Source organism: Trematomus bernacchii, unplaced genomic scaffold (assembly GCF_902827165.1).
Source record: "Trematomus bernacchii unplaced genomic scaffold, fTreBer1.1, whole genome shotgun sequence".
NCBI classification, from domain to species: Eukaryota; Metazoa; Chordata; class Actinopteri; order Perciformes; family Nototheniidae; genus Trematomus; species Trematomus bernacchii.
The window spans coordinates 1899701-1922593 of NW_022987513.1; the positions used below are offsets into that span (position 1 = coordinate 1899701).

Below are 22893 nucleotides of genomic sequence, written 5' to 3' on the forward strand. Positions count from 1 at the left end.
TCCTTACAGAGCCCCTCCTCCAACACACACGAACGTGCACATGACCAATGAGGGCACGAGATAAGTTTGTGCACAGATGGAAGGCTGACAGGCAGGTAGGCCATCCAGTCATTTTAGCCGGGCCGGCTAAAATGATTGGTCGTGCTTTTTACAGCGCTACGGCTTCCACAGATGACATTTTTTATGTATTTATTGTCAAAGCATTTAATATATTCATTGCTATCGGGATGTTAAGAGCATTCCATGGAATATAACAAAAAGTGTTTCTGAAATAAATTACATACCCCACCTTTAAGTCATTTTTTATGGAAAGATTTCACCAAACCTAAAAGATATAACAGGAAAACTAAACAAATTGTATTGTGAAATCCATAGAAACGTAACAAAAGAAAACCTTAAATAGTATTAGAAGTAATACACAATCACTGTATAACAACAAACTTAACAATGGGTGACAACACACACAATATTATATAACACACAAGGTCCCACCCATGTTGTTGTGACAAACAGCACCCTACTCTAAAGCTCCACTCATTGTTTTGGTGTTAAGGCCGACAGTTCTCACTCACTTCCACTGCTCTCAGATACATTCGAGTTAGGTCAATAAATGATGATGTAATCGTCCATCACTCATGGCGGACGATCATCGACCACAGAGACCAACATTGGGATTGAAAAGCTTTCTAAACCCACTGTTCAGTCACAGTGTTAGCAGCTTGTTTCCACTACTGTTCCATGGCCAAACAAACATTTACGCAGGTTTATTTACATGAATACAGACTCATTTAGCTGCTGATCTAGATTTTAGGGACCAATCCATCATACAAATCAATCAAATCTGTCAAATGATGTAATTGCTATCTCTTCATTTCTCTTTTCTCGGAAATAACGTAATAACTCAATTATGTAGGTACCAAACAAATACAGCAAATATTATCATCATTATTAAAGATGCTTGTAACGTGCTACCTGCTAATATATATCATTATCTGGTGTAGACCCTTAACAAACTAAAGTAGGCTTCTCCAGGTGTCCGGTGTGGTCCAATACTCAAGGTCAACACTGACACAACACACCTGTTGCTAGAAGCTGAACGTTGTGGAATACTCAAGGTCAACACTGACACAACACACCTGTTGCTAGAAGCTGAACGTTGTGAATAACATTACAAAAAGAGCCACCAGGCTCATTAGCATATGGAGCAGCCCATAAATCCTTTATCAGACAAAACTAGTGAGACTGTTTTTCTATCGTTTCTCTTGGATTCTGTTTTTGTCAGACAGACACTCTTCTCGTGCCTCTAACCCAATGGCACTGTCTCAAAATCGACAATCAAGTCACCCATGGACTTGTAAACTTTAATATTTCAAATGTCTTTCCAAACAAAACAGACAGAGATTAAATGTGACCAGTGTAAATGCAATCCTAGAAAATGCTGCCCTGAATCCACCACATTAAATGTAACGATTTTTGCAATGGATATGTTTCTTTTTCATCCAGTAAGGCCGGGCTCCAAACCTTCAAACCCACTGAAGGGGACTGGTGGTGGAAAAAGTATGTTGCTTTGATTTGCCCCAGAAAGATCTGTCTGAACCGAGACCAAGGCTTGACAACTGGGACTGCAGAGCACAGCTGATTCTAGTTCTGTTTTTAAAGTTCTGTCTGGTAGAGATGCATTGGAAGGAACTCTTGATGGTGTCCTGCCCCACTTTCAGATGCTGCTTCTAGTTACCCCCATTTCTGGGTATGTAGAACTGAACCAATCTCACTGGGTTAGTTCTCTGGTTCAGGAAGCACATTTGTAACCTGTTCAAATAGAACTAGTGTAGATTTAAAAATGGTATGACGGCTGAAAGAAGTTGCCAAAGTTCAAAAGCACATACTGTGTTGCATTGCCAAGATTATGAGCAGAAGGGAAATACAGGAAACCAGAATCAAAAATGTCTTTGGAGGCAGCTGGGGCAAAGCTTTAGAGCAGCTGTGCATGTTTGCTCTAATGTAAGACTATACCCAATTCTGGGTTAATCACATTTTTGGAAAAACTATATTATGTAATCATAAAGTATTTGGTTTTTACTCCCACATCCCTCCTAAACAACGAATTCAAAGTCAACCCTTTTTTCTATTTGAAAAAACTTCAACAGCCAACACAACGCAACGACAATTGGTTATAATAAGATATCACCATGGACACAACAGTGCCAAATGAACGGTACACTTCATAAGAACTTGCACAATATCGGTTTAACATTAATAATTGAGTTTCCAATGACATAGAAACACATTAACAGAAAACAATGCATAAACAGGCAATGTCATTCAAATAATCCTGCTGAGGTAGTATGCTCACATATGAAGATGCATGTGTACAGTGCTTTGTAAAGTTCATGGTTTGAAGCTCTCATTATCAGACTTTCTTCAGAATAATTCAGCCATCCTGGCATTCACTCGCAGCTCTTTCAATTCAGTTCCAAATTCCTACATAACTGGGATGTTTGAAACACTTAGGTGTTTCAGAAATGTATGCCAGCGGCCTTCTCAAGGGAGAGACTGCTCTGGATATCTGAACAAGTCTACTGAAGCATCATTTGTGGGTTGGAATTCCGTTCCCACAAGTTTGAAAAGAAAAGTTGAAAGAAAAAGTGCAGTATCAAACCCAGTGGACTCTTACCTGGCAGAAGATATGGACCAGGTACACCAGCTCCTTCGACTCATAGCCGTTCCGCGTCACTTCACACTGTTCATCCCCGAGGGACAACTGGAGGACACAGAGAAGAGAGCATTTGTCATTTCAAAGCAAGAGGTAGAATCAGATGGTCATGAACAAAAACACTTTCTATTCTTTTCCATTTTATTCATGTTTGCTAGACCATTTTTGATGAAATAATTCCACATTCTTTCATAATTATCCGTTCCACCATTCTTTTCATGGCTATTTTTGAATAAAGCATCTCAAATGGCGTTAACTTGATGTTAACAAGAGGTGCAGCAAGAGGAGATAGCATTATTCCGCTCAGGAAAACTTATTTAAGTCAATCTATATTTCTGTTAGCTGCTCAAAAAAGGCATGAAGCTTCTTCTTTTCAGTAACTCTTTATCATAAGGGCTTTTTCAACAACACAAACGTAATGATCCATAACTTAATGTGCATCCATTATCAGAAGTAAATATTTTGTCTAGCCGCTTTGGGGGCCAGTTCAAAAAACCTCCTTCTGAACCATGTTTCAATATACAGAAGATCTTGTGATTCAGTTTCCACTGTCAGCTTCACTCACATGCTATGTTTCCCTGATATATGAAGTGGTGTGAGTATATCAATGAGGTAACACAAAATATTCTGGTGTGAAAAACACAAGGCAGATCCTAGAAGTATCCCCTACAGGTTCTGTTAAGGTCAGGTTCTAGAAATCTCCAGGTGGTCGATCAGTATATGAAATGCATTTCTTGTGTCCATATGTAAAACAGAACAATATGCATGCATCAGCCTTGGCTAAGGAGGTAGAGTGATCGTCCACCAATCAGAAGCTCGATGGAAGGCTCCTTAGCCCTTGAGTCAACATGTCAACGCTTCTTTGTGCAAAATAAGATTTAAGCTTTATATCATGTGGTGCTCTTTTTCTCCCCAGAGCCCCCCCCCCGGTTTAATGAGTAGAACTTCTCAGGCAGAGTTGTATCTACTTAGCTTACAACACCAGATGAAGACATAATGAAGATACAGTATGATGTAGCATAGCACCTGCTAGGCATGTTCCAAATACAGAACACATACGTTCCAGGTTGTGGGGTTTGTATAAAAAAGGTTCTATTTTCAAAACAACTGAAACTCTGAACGCGTCATTTTGTTTCAGTGCTCCTTAAGTTTGTGTATGTTTTGTACATCTTAGCAACTTTTTTGTTCCAATTTCCCAACTGCTTTCTAAAGAAAACTGTTCTGCTGTCAGAAAAGCAAAGGTATTTGTGTGCTCCTAAAGTCCACTAAACAGATATTGTCTGAGCAATTTCATGGTTCCAGAGTGAGGAGGAAAGTCCATGGAAGTCCTTTTGTTCCCATACAAGATGACTTAAAGACTGCCTTCCCTGAACACCACTGCCCTTTACTGTGTGGCTGTGTTTCTTTTCAGAGACAAACTAGTATACAAATATTATTTAATGTGCATATAAAAGAACGTGCTGTTCAGTGGGACCGATGTGCCAGAACACTCTGTGTAGGATGCAAAATGTAGATAAGTATATTTATTCAGTGCCTCTTTATTGGGCATCAAACAGCTGCATGGATCGAAATGAGAGAGTATGTGTTGCGCGAGAGGTGCGTCTGAAAAATACATCCGATACACTCGCAGTCTAGACAGGGGGTGGGTTATTGCAGACACATCTGGCCGCGATGGACACTTTTCTAATTTGAAAATGTTATGATACTAACACCCGATATAACATCTGGCCATTAGAATTATCTTTGTTAACATGAGGTCATGCTGACATCATCATTTTGCTCAAAGCCCTACTGTGCCTGACAGAGCAGCCTCTACGTCCCATCACTTTCACTGCCAAAAGACTAATGACACAAGTAACAACATGTACATGGAAGACACTTCTAGACATTTCATCTAGTCATCAGTCTCACGTCCTTAACTTTTGTCAGTCCAGGCATAACTATGCACACCCTAAAACTTAATTGAGAATAGATTGTCTATCACAAAATATAATACTTAATATGTCATAATAAATTGGGTGTACTGGGTTCAATTTAAAGCTCTACATTTTAGTAACAAAGAAAAGGCAATACAACTACCCCAAGGAGGATGACAACTAGACAAGTCACTAGCATTTCAAATGATAACTTTTTTCCTGGCCTCAAGTTGTTTATGGTCATATTAGAGAAGAATACACATCCATGGGTGGTCTGTTCTTCCTGTGTACAGCAGAGGAGCAGGCGCATAACATTCCATAAAGCAACACACATCTTGGTTCCAAGATGGTCATTTTTAAAGAGAGCCAGAGGAGTTGCAATGTACCCCTGAAAATCCAACATCCATCTTTTGCACACAAGCAATGTTGACGAGTCCTGCAGGCACACAAGGACAGGGGGGAAGCATTGCTCCGATAAGTGCAGCAGCAGAACCAAACAGCAGTCAAAGACACAGAAAGACACGTTGTACTCACAGCACTTTAAGTCTGGGTTTCACTCCTTGTTTTAGTTCCTACACGTTGCTTCTTTAGAGCTTTACGCCTCTCTTTGACACTCCAGCACCTGACCCCAGTCTCCATTTGTACAAGTGTGCATAAGAATGTACATCCCTTCTTGCATAGTCCTGTTTCACCAGCCTGGGACAAAGTTCCCCTCAGCAGGACACAAAAGCCCCCTCTGCACTTTCTTTCACATGCAGAGTAAGCTCTCTCAGTGTGGGGTGCAGAGACAGAGGGTGGGAGGTAACACTATTAGTAGCAGCATGGTGTTGGATGAGGAGGCGGTTATTAGGAATCCTCAACGGGACCACTTTCATCTCCTCCATTTTGCCCCCATCCCACTATTGTGATTCCCCATCCTGATTTCCTCACCTTCTTTCTCTTGTTGGCTTTCTTTCTTTGATGGCCAGCAGAACTTTAACACCCAATGATATAAGCAGCAGCAGGCTATAACAGAAGAAACGGCAAAATCCAGAAAAAATAAATGTTCCTTCAGTCCTGTCCTTCTGCGATCTCACGGTCTGCTTTCTGTGACCCTCCGCCGCATGCTATTCCCTCCTTTCCCCTCCTCTCCTCTGCCTGACATGCTGCTCACCCCTCCCCCTTTTTCTCCTCCTCTCCCCCCTCTCTGGTTGGTACGTTCCCAGGACAAAGAGCAGGGATGGAGGGAGCAAAAAAAAGCAGAGGAGAGGGCAGGAGGTAACAGAAAAAAAAGGGGAGGCGGTAGCACTTGGGGGAGAGCAGTTTTCTCTTCTTCCACATGTGAAGTCCTGCTTTACTTTTGCATAGTGGCAATTTACAGAGTGCTCAAGTGAGGACATCTGCAGTTGTTGCAAGTGAAAATGAGTGTCAGGCATTACAGCTTGAAGCACATTCAGTTAAATATATCAATAACTGATGCTTTGCTATTCGATCCCAGGCGACTAAACTACAAATTCACAACACAAATAACCAGGGAGTGTGCTAGCTCGCAGTCTACCACAATTGCAAAGCAGAAATAAAGTCACCAAAAATATAACTGAAGCCTACCCTATGCTTAATGACCAGCTCTTGGGTTGCAAGTTGTGCAACCAAATAGCTCCAACTCAAAGAGGGAAGGAAAGTTTAGGTTGTATCAGCCAAGATGACTTCATTTATGACATTCACACGAGATGATTCAAAAGAGAGAACAGAAATCCAAGCAAATGAGCCAACCCCACTGAGGAGGACATGTTGGAGCCAAGAGACAAACATACACGCGATGCAAAGCGGCAACCCTCCCTGTGCTGCTGGGGAAAGAAAAAGACCTCAGGAGTAAACTAATGTACTTACTTTAATCGCTGCAACCTTCATTCCTGAAAAGACTAGTATGATCAAACTTGAATGATTTGTCTCAGTCCACACCTGCTACCCAACATTTACATCAATAGACTGCCAATTGATAAAAGTCCCGACTGAGATAAAATAGTACCAGTGTTCCTGAAAAAACCCAAAAACAGCGAGCCGCAAATCTGCGGGAGCGGAGCATCAAATCACTCTCTACTACGAGTCTGCTTGATGCATTTCAAATCATAATCCAATGATGACCCAGTTCATTCAGTGACAGGTTGCACTGATTTATCACAGATCACATGAGGCTCCGCTCGTGTGTCCAGCGCTTTCCAGGAAAAGTGAAACTGAAGTCTAAGCCTTGAATGCAAGATGCAATACTCCTAATCAAATAATATAATTGTTTTGTACTTAAATACAACAATGCACCAGGAAAGATAATTAGCTATTGTTTTTTTTAACAGCACTGAGGACTGCAATGGTAACTCTGGAATTGATTGCATTACAAATGGCAGCTATTAGAAGCCAAAGATAAGTTGTTTGATGAGCAGTCAAACAAATGAAAAAAATGAACTTTTACATTAGATACACTGCTAACATGTTGATGAGAGCATGTACTGAACACTATTATGTATTCTCATTTATCATGTTCACTGTCATGGTCAGTTTGGTGTATTTTGTGTTCATTTAGCAGCATCTCCTTAAGCAGCACACAAAGTCCACTTGATGCTGAATGTCATTACTTTGCAGATATTTGGGCATAAGCCAAAGTGTTGGACAAATTCAAGCTTTGATCTGATGATGAAAAGTCTGGGGATCACCAAAGGGATTATACATTATTTTTGAAGGGAACATGAGTTTCTGAGCCAAATATGATGGCAATCTGTCCAATAGCTGTTGAAACACATCATCTCAAAACGGATAATAGATCAGTGGTATTTCTGTAGGACTGTAGAATAGGAGTTATGAGTGCAGGGCTGCCTGAGTGCAGTACTTTCAATCTAAAAAGGAGGACATGTGTAAAGCTACATCCAAGTCTAAAATCTTATAATGTAATATTCTTATAAAGCTATACAAATACATCTAGGGACTGAATAATGCAATAGATTTACTCACAGAGAGAGGTTGCATTATGGAGATGACATCATGTGGTAGGTTAAAAAGAAATGTCATTATGACAAATGTAATCGACTGTAGTGTGCATAGGCGTATGGACTTCATGGAAATGGAATTCAAGGTACCTCAACATTCCAGCTTTACAGAACGAGCGGAATGCAGAAAACGCCCAAAACATCTCAATGACAAGAACATATTGCAATTGTGTCTCTTCTACCCCAACCTCATTTATAGGAGGCCAGAAAAGGGTAAGACGTTCCATATGCTTCCAGTCTCCTTGAGTGAAGAAGTTGCACCAGCAGCCAGCTCAGCAGATAAAATGCTTCTATTTCCCAGGCATTCCCCCCGGTGGAGGCCCCTGGGTCAGGTACCAGAGGAGAGGACGAGTTGTGGAGTGTGAAGGTGGAAGAGGCAATAAATCAGTCCATTGGAGCTTCAAATGCCATAACAAGAGAAAGTATATATGTTGGTAATGCTGTGAATGCTTGTTCATTGGAGGAGATCTACGATATATACATCTGTGTACAGTTTTGATGCATTTGATAATCAGTTTTCAAATGTGTCGATGTATAAAATTGGTGCTAGCTAGGGCTGTCCCTGTAAAAATCCTCTTTTGCACATGAAGTGATGTCTTAAAAGGAGAGGTGGGCAAAAATGAATGATGACTTTTGTGTTTGATCTACTTAAACACACTATTTTCTGCCATAAGTTTGAAGTTTAATTTAAAAAGATTTCGGCATTTGTGTTTCCGTCCTCACTTTTCTCAATTGTTTGAATTGGGCGGCTCTAGCTAGAGATATCTGATCAAGGTTTTTTCCATCTATGAACATTCACTTTGATGGAATTGGTTTTTTATCTTTTTATTCTGGAGATTTTTTACTTCGATAGGCCTCTAAAAACTATTCCAATCAATCAATGCACCTGATTTTCTGTTCAAAACTAATATGCAACCTCGGTTACCTCACAATACAAACCATTAGAGAAACAGAGAAAGAGAAAGAGAAAGGGTGTGTGTGTGTGTGTGTGTGTGTGTGTGTGTGTGTGTGTGTGTTCGTGCGTGTGCTGGCTGGTCTTTTGTTTCCACTAACAAGGGCAGAATGAGTCCAAGCGTTACATCACCCTCTGCTCACAGCGAGTGGAAAGAGGTCCGCTTAATGAACATGTGACAGAGGGCAATGGCTCGGAGTTTGTTGGGTCCACACTAACATATGTGAATCATTTTACTGCTAAAACTATTCTGGCGTTGAAAACTGTCAGGAATAAAGTCTAAATCCTGCTTTTAGTGAACCCTGTGCCTTTAAAGAGCCGCCTGCCTGGTGTGTGCTGCCCAGTGGTGTCTCAGTGTAGTGCTGCAGTTGATGGATAGGGTCCCACTGGGGGAGGGAATTCAGCTCTATGCATCCCTCCTGCTCCTTTGTGAGTGAAGGGGGTGAGTGGGCAGTGGGAACATATTGTGTCACAGCTAGCTGGATGCAGACAGGGAAGTGACTGAGGGACGGGTGGATGGAAGAGTAGAAGGGTAACGGCACGGACCCAACGTGGAGCAGCTTCCCCCCCCAGGCGGTGTGTGTCCCGTCTGAGTGTGGAGGTGATACAGCTGTAACACAGATCAGCAGTATAGCAGCACAGGGGGCTGGCCAGAAGAAGGCTGAGAGAGACGTCAATCTTTATCACATGCATGAGCGTCCTCAAACATACTGCTCTCATTCTCCCGCACACTAACACCACAGCCTTTGTGAACTCATGCACTGTTGTCCAGATGACGGGGGGGGGGGCACCCCTTCACAGCTGTTAGGGACAGATTGATTGCTGTGATTGTTGTTGGATGTTGGATTCCCCACTCTTCTCTGGCTTGGTGTTTCTCATACACACATCCAAAAGGTCTCAGGTTACTCTATGTAATCATTCATCTGTGAAATGTGTGTAATACAGTGTGTATGGTTGTGAGATGTGTCCTTTATATTGATTTATTTGGTGCATTGTATTTCCTACACACACAGCCATAGAGCTTCTGTGTCAAAGGGCAGGCTGTGACCTTAGTACAACAGGAAAGCCCTGAATATGTAGGCAGGATAATGAAAGACGGTGGCACCCAGCTTTATGATACACTAGAAATGCTCTGCTGGTTGAGTCAGTAGCTTATCTATGGAAAGTAGGGCTGCAACTAACACATGTAAATGGACTTCATTTCTATATAGCGCTTTATCCAGTCTTTACGACTCCTCAAAGCACTTTACATATACAAATCCGCATTCACACACACACACAATCATACAGAGGCAGAGACTGCCATACAAGGGGCCAACTGCTCCAGCTGACATTCACACACAGTTGGTCATGACATCGGGAGCAGTTTAGTCAAGTTGGTCAAGATCAAGGAAAATAATGATACATTGTTTGCATTTTAGTTCTGGTCCAATTCCTGTTTGCATAGATCTTTTACAAACTAACAAGCAACGACATAACGGACATTAGCGTTCGTGGTAATAATAGACTGCATGTTATAAAACATGAATGAATGAATGTCATTTATAGATCAGTATAAGATCCCTTCATGATCAGTTTAAGAACAGCAGATGGATTTATTACAGTACGGTTGTTTGGTCCTGAACATAGTGGAAGCAAAACTCAAATCTAAATATATTCATGATACATTGTTTAATGTACAAAAAGGTAAAAGTATAAGAAAACAATTGCAATTTATTCTGGTCGAAGTTAAAGTCTTTTCGTTTCTTATGTTGTCTGACCAACAGTCCACAGTCCAAAGACTGTCAATTGAATGATTTGATACTTTATTTGTCAAGTAGCATGACTTATACAACTTAAAGGATGCATCTCTAAAGATATGTATTCATAAGAATGACTTTATGATTATTTAAAAGTGGTTAAGTTAATGTGGCTGACATATCTTGTTTAAAAAATATCCTCGCTCGCAAATGTTTACATATAAATACTGTTTGGTGATTATTTTTGTCTAACAGTTCAGGTGTTAAACTGACTTTAAAGGTAAGGACAGACACACTTTCCACATCCTGCAGACCAACACACAGTGAAACACCACAGTAAAGAAACTATAAGGAAAGCACATCTTTAAGTGAGGTTCACTTTTACCATGTCTGACATCACTGTACACTAAAAAGAAGTTGAAAACAGAGCCATAGTATTTAGACAGCATCAACTTGTGTGGTTTTAAACTCTCCATTAATAGTAAATGTGTAAGAGCTGGAGCCTCAGTGTGGTGTGTGTGCGACAAGACGAGACAAAATGCTAGGTTGTAGATAAACCATATGGAAGAGCAGGAGCGAGTGGCACAGTGGGAGAGGCGTGCGCAATTCAATAAAGTTGTTTTCCTGGTGTCTGGCAGCACACTGTAGCATGCAGGGCTCACACAGTGGAAGAGGCTATGGAGAGTGAAGTGTCAGAAGAGATTCAGTTGTCTTAATACTAAATAACCTATGAAAAGGAAAAGTAGGCAACATTTCAAGAGTGTCTTCTTTATGAGAAACACATGGTTGTTAATGGAGACGAATGTCTGTTTGAGAACAAACAGTGCGTCTGCGACTCAATGTAAACAGCATGTGGACGGGGTCAACAAGTTCACTAAGGACTATTATAGTACTAATATTCAAAATGACATAATTGTATTTTCTAAAGTCTACTAAACAGTGATTGTGTTTTGCACAGCTGTTCCATCCATGATCTAGTTATTGTAGAAACAATAATAAAACATGTAGTCCACAGAGGTTTGACAAGCCAAAAGAAACACAACAAAACAGCTTATTGCAACAGTACTGTGCAGAGAGGTGCTTGTTAATAGTACTCTAGTTAACTAGCCAAAAAGGTGTTTTGTGAAGTCACAGTGACCTTGAAACCAGCCAACTAACCTACCGCCACACTTTCTAGAGTTCTGAATCTGAACTTACAGAGGCATACAGCCCAATAACATGCAGTACTGCCTTACTCTATTTCCTTTAAGGGACCCTGCATTATACTGTGTAGTACTCACCCCCCCGGAAACATGATACACTGTTTGTGTGATGCAAGTTGTTCTAACTCATTCACAGTGAGTTCCCATAGTAGATCAGAGATAAGGAAACGCAAAACAATGTTAGAATCCGACACATTAACCTCTTTCTTACCAGACATCAGAAAATGTGCAACACTTGCGAATAATATGGAAAAAACAGAATCAGAAGAAAATACTGCCACAGCTCTGAATGCAGGCTCCCCCCCTTTGGCCTTCTGTGACTGTGAGATCCTAATGTTTCCACAACAAAACTTTGCCTGACTCAAATTCTCCTTTGGAAAGTTTTTTTTATTATGGAAACGAAAGAATACGTCTTCCAGCAGAAGGACTAACCCTGCACTCAGTCTGTAAGGCTCCATGTAGAATGCAGAACTACTGGTGGACATTTAACACAAACAACATCCTAAGCTTTACCAGGTGAACCTACAGTTGGCAGTACTACATATCGTATTTCAACTAAGCATCAATGTCATCATTCATTAAACATGTATGAGTATTTATAGCATGTCAGAATGACTTGGGCCTAATACATTTGAGACCACTTAATGAAACAGACAAACAGGCTCAGCCCACAAACATGCTGGGCTGAGACAAGATTTGACATAAAATGCACGGATTGACAGCAGGAACAAACACAGAATAATGAATCGCTCAACAACAACTAAGATGTTAATTTTCACTCGGGGCTCTATCGACTCGAGAGGAGAGGCAGGAGTCGTGCTGAATAGTAAAACAAAAGAGCAGCAAAACAAAAAGATGGGGCTACTTGAAAGCAAAATGACGAGCACAAAGGGTAATACAGTCTGCTCTGTGGCAGTTTGAGCACAGCTGGGATTACTCAAGGAGAATCTACTGACTGCAGACACTTTATTTGAACTCAACTGTTTCCTTAATGCATGCAGGGAAAGGATAGATGGTTTCTGTGGTGCAACCTTTGCTGTTATATAGACAAACAACCTGCAGGGGAAGCTCATACTGTAGTGGTAAGGTTTTCATGAAATGCTCTGCCCTTCCAACAGCTATGTGGAACACATTAAGCTGACTGCTGACCCCTACTGGTTTCTTAACACAATGACAGCATTGTCTATGTGAGAAAGGTGCAATCTTCATGTTATAGTGCTGCTCTACAGTTAGCCATCTCCACATCCTTTACAGTATAATCAACAGAACCAATCTATCTAAAAATCTATTTAGTACAATTTGCAAAGTACTCCAACATCCGTTATTTCCCATAATACAATTCATACCCACTTCCTTTATATCACATAGCTTCAGGTTGTGATTCAGACTCTGTTCGGTTTCCAGAGCTCCTCCCAGAGCCACAGAAGACAAAATAAAAAGATGTCTACACTCCTTTTGATGAGTAAACTCAACTTAACATGTACAAATGGTAGTGTCCATTTCATTGAATCTACAATATAACATTTTGTCAACTTAAAGACGTTCAAATTGCTTTTTTCCAAGTTCAGCTGATAACGGTATTTCAATGCTTGGGAACACATATTTGGAGATACCAAACATAGTTAAGGGAATGGAAATGAAAAGCTCTATAATGGCAAAAGGAGATGAGAGAAAGTTGCACCAAAGTGCTGCTGCCAGGATGAATTGTGTGAAAGTTCACAGTTCTATACTTGTGAGCCGACAGCCATTAACCAAAGGAAAAGCAGGTATTTTGATGACATTTGAACAATATGAATAAGATCCTACATCAGCTACTTGTTTGATTTGCAGGCAAGTAGCTGTCACACCTACAAGATACAGTCAGCCACAGCCTCAGTCAGCTGAGGTGTGTGAAGCAGGAAGGAATGAGGTCGTGCTGTGTAGGAAGATATCAAACGAATGCAGAATCATCAACCATCTCCGTGACAGCAACAGCTAAAAAGGAGGAATTTCCTGACGTCAATTAGAAGAGACGAGTCATACTTCTTTCTTTGTGAAAATGATCTTTCCAACACTGCAGGAGAATAACTAGAGACACCCCAAGTCTTTGAAAAAAAGTACTGTTCAAAGCTTTGTCTACACACTTCATACAGCCAGTTCCATTGAAATTTTAAAAGCAATCAGCCTAGTCCATTCTTCAGCATTTTGGATGTATGCGAGTGCACTTTAAATAATGTGGTGACCTAATTTAGGAAATACGTTCCCACAAAAAAATGAAGTGAGAAAAGTTATTTACCTGAATTGTGCCGAAGTCTACATTTTCATAGTGGAAGTGAGCGCACTCTGCCAGTTTGGGGAAGTGGCCCTTGGTGAAACAAAGTCTGAAAGCACAACAGTACACAGGTTATTGGAAGTTCATCTCCTGCTCATGAGAACACCTCAGAGTGTGTATGACTACAACAAGAAACACAGTGGAGGAGGAAGACACAGAAATAGACTCAGGGAATGGAGACTCAAGCAGGAAGAAGTCGATACAGAGAGTTAAGAGTGATAAAAGGTGGAGGAGAGAGGCAGGTGTGTGAATGCGTGTTTTCTCGCCTTCCCTTTGTAATACATTTTGATTAGTAGGGCTGCACAATTCATTCACATTTTATCGAAATGGCAATATTGACTAGTGCAATATTCAAATTGCAAGAAGCACCATTTTTGTTAAAGACAGAAGATGTGTTAAAATACCATTTTTATTAAGACTTAACAAAACATTTATTTGGTTAAAATCCTCTTAAAGAAAACACACCATCATTATTTTAAATCATTTCTCAGATAATGTCATGATGAGAATGAAGCTTAAAAAAAATGTAATCCCCAAAATGTGAATAATTTCACAAATAGTTGTAATTGGTTATTTATTTCAAACTGTTCAGCCCTATTCAAGTACTTCACTTACTTCTTGACATTCTTGACCTTCATGCTGGCCGTGCTGCTGCTGCAGGAGCGCATGAGGGGATCCGTCCTCAGCTCAGGGATCTCTGCGCTCCTCGCCTAAAAGTAAAAAACACACAAACGTCAGTGATCCGGCTGCTGCATACAAATACATCTGCGCCCTGTCTGTTGGAACAGCAGAGGCAGTCACATAGCAGTAGATCCTGTTCTGTTGGTTGTAAACAGCTCTGATTGCTCACTGTAAGATGAGATGTCTTCAACTGTTTGATAACCTAAATATATGAGACAGTGAAGTGGTAAAGTTGAATCAGAGGAGCCAGGAAATGAGCGGTGAATTGAATAACAAAGTTGTATGATATTGAATTGATGACAAAGCAGTGCACGTTTGTTGACACAGCACCAGGGGTTACATTGTTAAAGTATTCATTTATGATGACAGGGTTCTGCAGCCAAAGCTATCCCGATGTTATTTTACAGCATATTAAAAGCTCTTTTAAATAAACAGTTTGTCTTGCTTCATGCAGCTGTCAACAAAACATTAACAATGAGCTTGCTCCGATTACAATTTTCATTTCATGTCATTCTGCAACACAGGGTTGTACATTTAAATGCAATTTCAGTCCATTTACAATATAAAATGGGTGCATTATTGTGGTGCATTTTTTGTGTGTGTCAAGAGCAATGTAAACAGCTGCGACAAAAACAATTGATAATCTGCTAGGAGACCTTTAAACATTTAAACATCAGCCTCAACATTAAAGATCTCCTATCATGCTATTTGTAGGCATATATTATGGGTCTCAGATATATACAAATATATAGAAACATGTCTATGATGTGTTTTGCTCAAAATACCAAACAGATCGTGCATTTTAGGCTGGTGCCCCACGAGGACGAAAACGGGTTGTATCCGCATATTTCTCTTGTGTATAGCCCTTTTTGCCACGAGGCCGTAACTAAACGATAGAAACGGACCCCACAAATGACAACGGGTCCAAAGGTGGATAGATCTGGGAACGGAGCGCTCTGGGGGGGTCCAACGGCTCCGTGTGATCGCCTCTATACGATCATTTTGTGATAATGATGACGCAATAGCCCTGCCTCTCCCCACCTCTGCTGCTCACCCCCGCAAAAGTACACTGCGCACTGAATTCAGATTATTTATCTTTATCTCGATATGGACATAAACGCGAGTGAAGTCTAATCTGACAGGACGGAGACACGCAGCTCCTCCAGGAGCAAAACACACACTTCAAGTCAGATCATCACCCTTAGCTATTTTAATTACCTCTCAAACTACCTAAACTAGTTATAAATATGTTTATTTTTTACTGTCGGGTCACTCATTACAGGATCAGCTGCTGCATGAGACAGACACTGACGCCGTCAGAAGAGAGGAAAAAGAGACAGCCTCCGTGTATTTTATTATTATATATAGTCGTTATTCATTTGTTTTAAAGCTCAATAAATAACAATGAAGACCTTTGACCGGCACTTTTATAATTTTGTCCGGAAGATTTAAACTTTTACACACGTTGACCGGCGAAAAACTCTGCCCGGTTCCCTCGGCCCCCACCACGGAGAATAAACAGAAGGGCAACCATGCTTCTTCGCTGCTTTTGTGGAGGAAGTTACAGCGCCACGTACAGGCTCGGCATATGTACTGCAGCTTTTTCCAGCGGTTGGATCTAAACGGAGCTGTCTCGTGTGAACAGACACTATCCAGTGTATATTGCGTGTGGACGGAAGCTTTTTTGCGATTGCGATTGCGTTAATCCTATGCGTTTTGCCGTATGCGTTCCCATGGGGCACCAGCCTTACCCCTAGATTCCACCGGGTCCGTCTGCGCCGCGTTGCGGTTTTGGTCCGGCCTCCTCCGGCGTCATACCCTACCAGGCGCGTTTCAGAAGCATTTCAGAAGCGGAGCGTCTTGCCTGCCGGCTCGCAGTTTTTGTTGATTTGGGCATATTTCCTGGACAGGCTACTTTGTACAGACAAAGTTAATAATAACTGTAATATTCCAGTTATAAACGACATGAATCAAAGATGTGTTGCTGTATTTTAGTGGTAAAAAAATGCATTCATCATCATAATTATTCTATATATATAATTTACACAGTGCCTGTAAACCGGAGGAGAACGCTGGCATTTCTCCTCCTACTTGAAAGACTACGGAGGGATAGGGTCTGCAAAATTAGTTTGTGTGTGTGTATATATCTATATATATATGCTATATATGCTCTGAAAGTTCCACTTCCTGCCTGCCCGACCTTACGTTACGGCTGTGCCGCGACAAAAATAGGATTCGATCCTAATTTTAGAGGAGCCCTGCGCCGAGCCGCTTCTGGGACGCTTCTGAGCCGTAACGCGCCGCGTGTGGTGGAATAGCACCCATTGACTAGAGTGGCCGCGATCGCCGTGAGCACTGCGGCGCAGCCGTAACGCGCCCCAGACGGACCCGGTGGAATCTAGGGGTTAGACATCCCTTATATGCCTCTGTTTCAGCCCTGTTAGAGAACTGCTGATTCTGGGTCTGTAGCTGCTGGCCCCGCCCCCTTTTGAGCACGACAAGGCAAGCAGTGAGGTCTCCTCTCTGCCTGCAGATTCCCAGCTAAATGCTGCCGTGATTAAACGCCATATCATGTTCCGAAAAGGAGAGAGGGTTTTATTTTCTGACACTTTGTGAGTTCCCTGACACACCAGGGACACATATTTATGTATAAAAGACATCAAAAAGTGCATTTTGCATGATAGGACACCTGTAAAGCAACAAGCATCATTGATGTCAACACAGAGTCCTGCACTCTGTCCTGTGCTCAAGGAGCTGGACTCCACTCCATCAAGATGCAAACTCAAAATTCTTAGACGCTGCTTTGCTAATCTGGTTCTTATTTCCAGATTTTATTTCTAACAATTTAGTAGAATAAGTAATGAAGAAAGAAATGTAATTTAGCCACAGATCTCCACAAGTTGTGTCACTCTCAGAGCAAATTAAAGAGCGGGGGAGAAATCAGGCTGAGGATTATAGAAAATGTTTTCATTCAAGGATTGATGCGTAATCTAATTTGCGCTTCTGATCAGCCTTTTCTAGAGACCACTTATGAAAGTATTTAGGGAGAAATCAGCGAAACTGATCAGTAGTCGATGGATCAGAGCACCCTTCATTTATAGAGCCTGATCTATTAGGTTTGATGTTCTAATAAAGTGAATATCTCAGTCAGACATAACAAGATATTTTATGACATCTAGAAATTGTGATAACCATTTTTCTCTAATTTCAGAAATGTTAGAGAAGGAAGCAATTCATCAATCAATTTAAAAGAAATGATTGGCAATATAATCAATAATGAAATAAATAATTGGCCACAATATTTGTTCGACAGCTTGCACTAAGTTTCTTCGCTCTTGTCATCCCTCCCTGAACCACCGGAGACATTCATAATGGATGATCCTCTGGTACAGAGTCCCTCTCATATCAAATATTGAACAAAGAATAGCAGACATGCAGTATTGAAGCCCCGCCTCTGTGATCAATATTCATCAGGCTGGTGAGAATGTGGTGTCTCTTTCTCTCTGTTGCCCGATCGAAGTGAACACTTGCGATAGGGCCAACCATGCCGACCACGGGTGGCTCGGTATGTTACCATGGAGACGGCCTCATTTTCACAGTGCTGTTGATGCAAGAAGCGAAACCCACACCAAAGATGGGAGGGAAGGAAATAATGAATGATTCTGTCTGCTGAATGAAATCCAGTGTGGAGGGACTGAAATAAATAGATGACACAGGAGTACCCAGACAGGAAGATGACTATCTATGCAAAGGGTTTGGAAGGGGGGGGGCTTTCGAACGGCAACTGTTCTCTGCATTAATCACGAATGTGTGGTCGTGTTTCAGGAACAGAGGAGATTCAGTTTCAATAGGAGAGAGACAAATCAATCCACTGGGTTGGAAACAGACTGATAATATGGTGACGGGCAGCAAATAAGCAGATTATGGCGTCTGGTGTTATCACTGCATGATCGGACATGTCACAACGACACTCAGAGCTTCAGGTTACCAGCAGCGATGAAAGCAGGACATTGATGGTTATACTGTATTTATTCAAAACACGGGCCATCTCCATCTCACAAAAAAGAAACGTGAATATCACAATGACCGTGTTTGAGGTATGTGTGTGTGTGTGTGTGTGTGTGTGTGTGTGTGTGTGTGTGTGTGTGTGTGTGTGTGTGTGTGTGTGTGTGTGTGTGTGTGTGTGTGTGTGTCTCACCATGGCACTGATTGTCTCCTCCCAGTCAGGTCTCTCTCTGGGATGGATGTTAGCCAGTTCAGGCACAATATCGTCGTCCTGCAGGTGACGTCCAGGTCTCAGGCCCCTACAGCAAGCACACACATTGATATGGTCATTATTTTGTTGGTGAATCAAATGGGAAACGAGACCAACAACATTTCTCAGAACCCATTGTTAAATTGCTTGTTTGTCTAACAGTCCAGAACTCAGGAGATTTCACTTAAAGAAGTTCATATAATCACGCAAGCGATTATTATCAAGTAGCTGCAGATGTTCTTTCATTCGATGGACCAATCAACTCATCTTTCAGCTCTGGCTTGACATCTAAGCGAGCTGGATATGCTTCTAGTTTTTCCCCGTAAATGTGAGCTTCTATAATTAGCCAATTGACAGAAAATATGCTTTTTTCAAGAAAACATTCCTTACTTACTTAGAGCTTCTCACATTTCAAGGTGTTTCCTTTTGCTGATTTATCATGGAAATGGAATCTTGTAATGTTAAAAAAAAAGACATCTGAAGACAGCTGTGTTTGGCATTTTTTACCCATTTTTGAACATCTTTAAGCTTTATGATGAATCAATTTCTAATGAAAATTATCATCATTTGCAACCCAACTGTGACAGAAGATATTAAGTGAGCCTGCCATTCTGCCTGATGAGAGAAGATATTTCTGTACCTTCTTGGAGTTTACCACAAGAGTTGTAGTGTGGGCGAATCAATGAGCAAGATAATGTGAGGGAACATTGTAGTGTGTCTAGAGGCTGCAGGGCCCAGTGCAGGACCTTTTGAATGTGATGTGTCTGGTCAAACAGGGGTAGAGCTAATGATGAAGTGCCTAAAACTGCAGTTCATCAACTGGCCACTTGAAGCTGCCACCAAAAGGGAGCAATCCCCCAAAACCTCCATGTTGAAATCCCCATATTTCCAGCAGAAATAAACATGTGTACAGCATGTTCTCTTAAGCCCTATTCCCTGTCACGATAATTGTAGGTAGGTGGTGGTGGTGGGGGTTATAAACTAACCCATTTGAATTATATCCAGGCATACAGTTATGCGTTATCAGGGGCGTGGCCTCTTTGAGTAACAGGTGGGGGCCTTCTCAGGTCGTTAACCAGTAGCTGTCTGCTCTGCTGTGACACCCGCCTTCGCCTCAATTTCACCAACAACGCCTATTTTTAGTTAGATGGTGGCGTCACTGCTAAGATGTGGGACAGCTGGAGGCCCCCACTTCACAAAAGCTCTTCAGAAACCTATGGGTGACGTCACAGAGTCCACGTCCACACTTTATACACTGTGGTGTATGTAGAGACCAACAAAGGAAATGAATCCAGACAGAACATTGGAAGAGTCCATGAAGGTATATTTAAATTGCCTTCATAAAACAACTTGAAGTTGATGAGACATCTCTCTACAAAAATATTTCTCATCAACTCAACTTCAAAGACTGCCACTGTATCCAGAGAGCAGCAACAACAGGGATAGAAATAAACAGGTTTGCATAGCAGCTTTCACAACACACACACACACAGGGTGTTTCTCAATGTCGAGGACGCTTGCTTGGTAGCACATGTCTTCCGAGTCACTTGCTTCAGAAGCGAGGCAAGAATCCTTCCTAGTCTCGGAAAACAAAGAATTGTGGAACAGGCTAACAGGTGTGCATGTGTGCGTCATATGCGAGGCCCCGCCTTAAATGGAGCGCTATTTCCGCCAAAGATTTGGAAATTGGTCCGTGCGCAAAGCATTGTGGGGATTTTAAGACCGCGGAGTCTACACATGTGCAGCCTCGAAATTTCTCGCTACGAAGTACGCCGGCCTCGGTAGAATTCCAAGTATGCTGGAGATTGGAACAGTCCTTCGGCGGGACTCGATGACATAGTATGCTTGAAATAGTGGCTCTGGAGCAGCCTTCCTCGACATTGAGAAACACCCACACACACACTCTCAAGATTGATTTTTAACCATCATCCTGAATGACGCTTGATGGGGGTAATAAACTTGAAAAGACTACAGAGGGAATCGAAAGAGCAAAAGATCTCCGTTTGGGGAGGATGTAGCGCGTGGTGCCGCTGTAGACGACAGTGCTACAGAAAATGCTAAAAACAAATATCTGCATTGATATAATTGGAGTTAAGGGCCAGAAAATCTGAGCCAAGATGCAGGAAAGAAAAGTTCAGTAAACAGCAATTCTCTTTACTTCGCCTAAGTTTCTGCTCACTGATCTTATTTCATCATTCAGTCACATTATGCCAATTTTCTCAGCTCACAATTTTGTGAAAAGGAGTGCCAGTGGACCCTAGTGTCACTTTAAGTTTAAGTTCAACTTGGTTATCTAAGAAAATTAAATTGAATACATTCTTTCAAATCCAAAAGGTCATTTACATGAGATAGATTAGAAATGACCAGGTCAGGATGAAGATACATGAGGGCAAAGAAAGTGCTACAACAGATAAACAACTAGAGAATGCAATTCCTGAAGAAATTGCTAGTGGGAATGCTTTATGCTGAAAATCTGACGCTAAACTGCTATGCTGAAATGTAATGTGTAAGAAGAAAGTGAAGAATTTAGATTGAAATGATACATGAACACTGGGGGCTTGAATGTGTGATGAGTGAAGAAAAGAAAGTAAAAAGGCTTGGAAAAGCAGCAGAATATTTGAACTGCAAACTTTTGAACTAACTTGATGGCGAGTGGTATGTCGCCATGGCAACGGCATTTGAGGACACCCCATAATACGCTTAGATGCGTTGATGGCTGCATTGTTACCAAACCTGTGAAATGTTGGGCCGTTTGGAGCATTTTCACTGAAGTTATGAGAAAACCATGTTTCATGGCGAGCATTGTGTTGCCATGGCAACGGCATTTGAAGAAATCTCAAAACTGTCCCGTAGATGTCTTCACGGCTGGACTGTTAGCACACGTGAAGTTTGAGCACTTTTTGAACATTTTCATAGGAGTTATAGCAACATCGTCTTTTATGGCGAGGGATGCGTTTCCATGGAAACGGCATATGGTGAGATCTGTTGAGGCATGGACCGGTGATATACAAGTGAAGATTGGGGGACGATTGGACCGTGTCCATTGGACTTACAGCGACATCGTGGTTCATGGCGAGTGGTCTGTCGCCATGGCAACGGCATTTGATGACACCCCATACTACGCTTAGATGCGTTGATGGCTGCATCGTTACCAAACCTGTGAAGTTTTGGGCCGTTTGGAACATTGAGAGAGAGAGAGAGAGAGAGAGAGAGAGAGAGAGAGAGAGAGAGAGAGAGAGAGAGAGAGAGAGAGAGAGAGAGAGAGAGAGAGAGAGAGAGAGAGAGAGAGAGAGATATTGAGGAAGATGGAGAGAGGAAGATATTGAGGAAGATGGAGAGAGGAAGATATTGAGGAAGATGGAGAGAGGAAGATATTGAGGAAGAGGAAGATGGAGAGAGGAAGATATTGAGGAAGAGGAAGATGGAGAGGAAGATATTGAGGAAGAGGAAGATAGAGGAAGATATTGAGGAAGAGGAAGATAGAGAGAGAGAGAGAGAGAGAGAGAGAGAGAATGAAATGAACAGTTTGAACTGACTCTTGATCGCCCTCTCTCTCTTCTCTTGAACGGCATATGATGACACCCCATAATTGACGTAGAGCTGTTGAGGGCACGACCATTAACCATTATCTGAAGTCTGCTGCTCTGAGCATGTCAGTTGGAGTGATGACATCATCGTGTTCCATTACACAGGTGATTATAGTTGAGCTAACGAGCTCTGTAGAGATCAAAGGTTTGCATTGTTCTGAATGAGAGATAAACCTCTTACATGTGAACGTTTTGTGGAAGAACGATAACAGATATCTGTGAAATTTCAAAACGTGAAGCATGTCAAGGAAGTCGAGTATCTGAAGTGTAATCTTTGTGTACTTTCGGGTTAATAATGTGGCCTTTTTGGCAGTTTAACTAAAGGTGTGCGGCTGCTGCTGTGAGGAAATATCAGCCTGAAATTACAATGGGTTTTAATGGAGACATGTTGAACGTTTTTGTCACTTCATGCCCTCAAGAGGCATTTTGTTTAATTATTTTTGCTCAATTATTTGTCCTTTTTCAAGCTACGAGATGTTTTCCTACATTTGTCATGAAAAATGATGTCTCAGGAATGTAG

The 22893-nt window shown here is 41.5% G+C and overlaps 1 protein-coding gene across 1 annotated transcript in view; it reads right to left on the reverse strand.

Annotated features, from left to right (window-relative positions):
- The window catches only part of arhgap32b (Rho GTPase activating protein 32b), an 88113-nt gene that overhangs the window by 33102 nt on the left and 32118 nt on the right, over positions 1–22893 (reverse strand). Inside the window, exons 3-6 of the mRNA XM_034113028.1 lie at positions 18730–18835; positions 14466–14560; positions 13815–13899; positions 2675–2761 (exon numbers count right to left, since the gene is read on the reverse strand). Of these exons, the coding sequence (XP_033968919.1) occupies positions 2675–2761; positions 13815–13899; positions 14466–14560; positions 18730–18835 (373 nt within the window). The remainder of the gene's footprint in view (positions 1–2674; positions 2762–13814; positions 13900–14465; positions 14561–18729; positions 18836–22893) is intronic.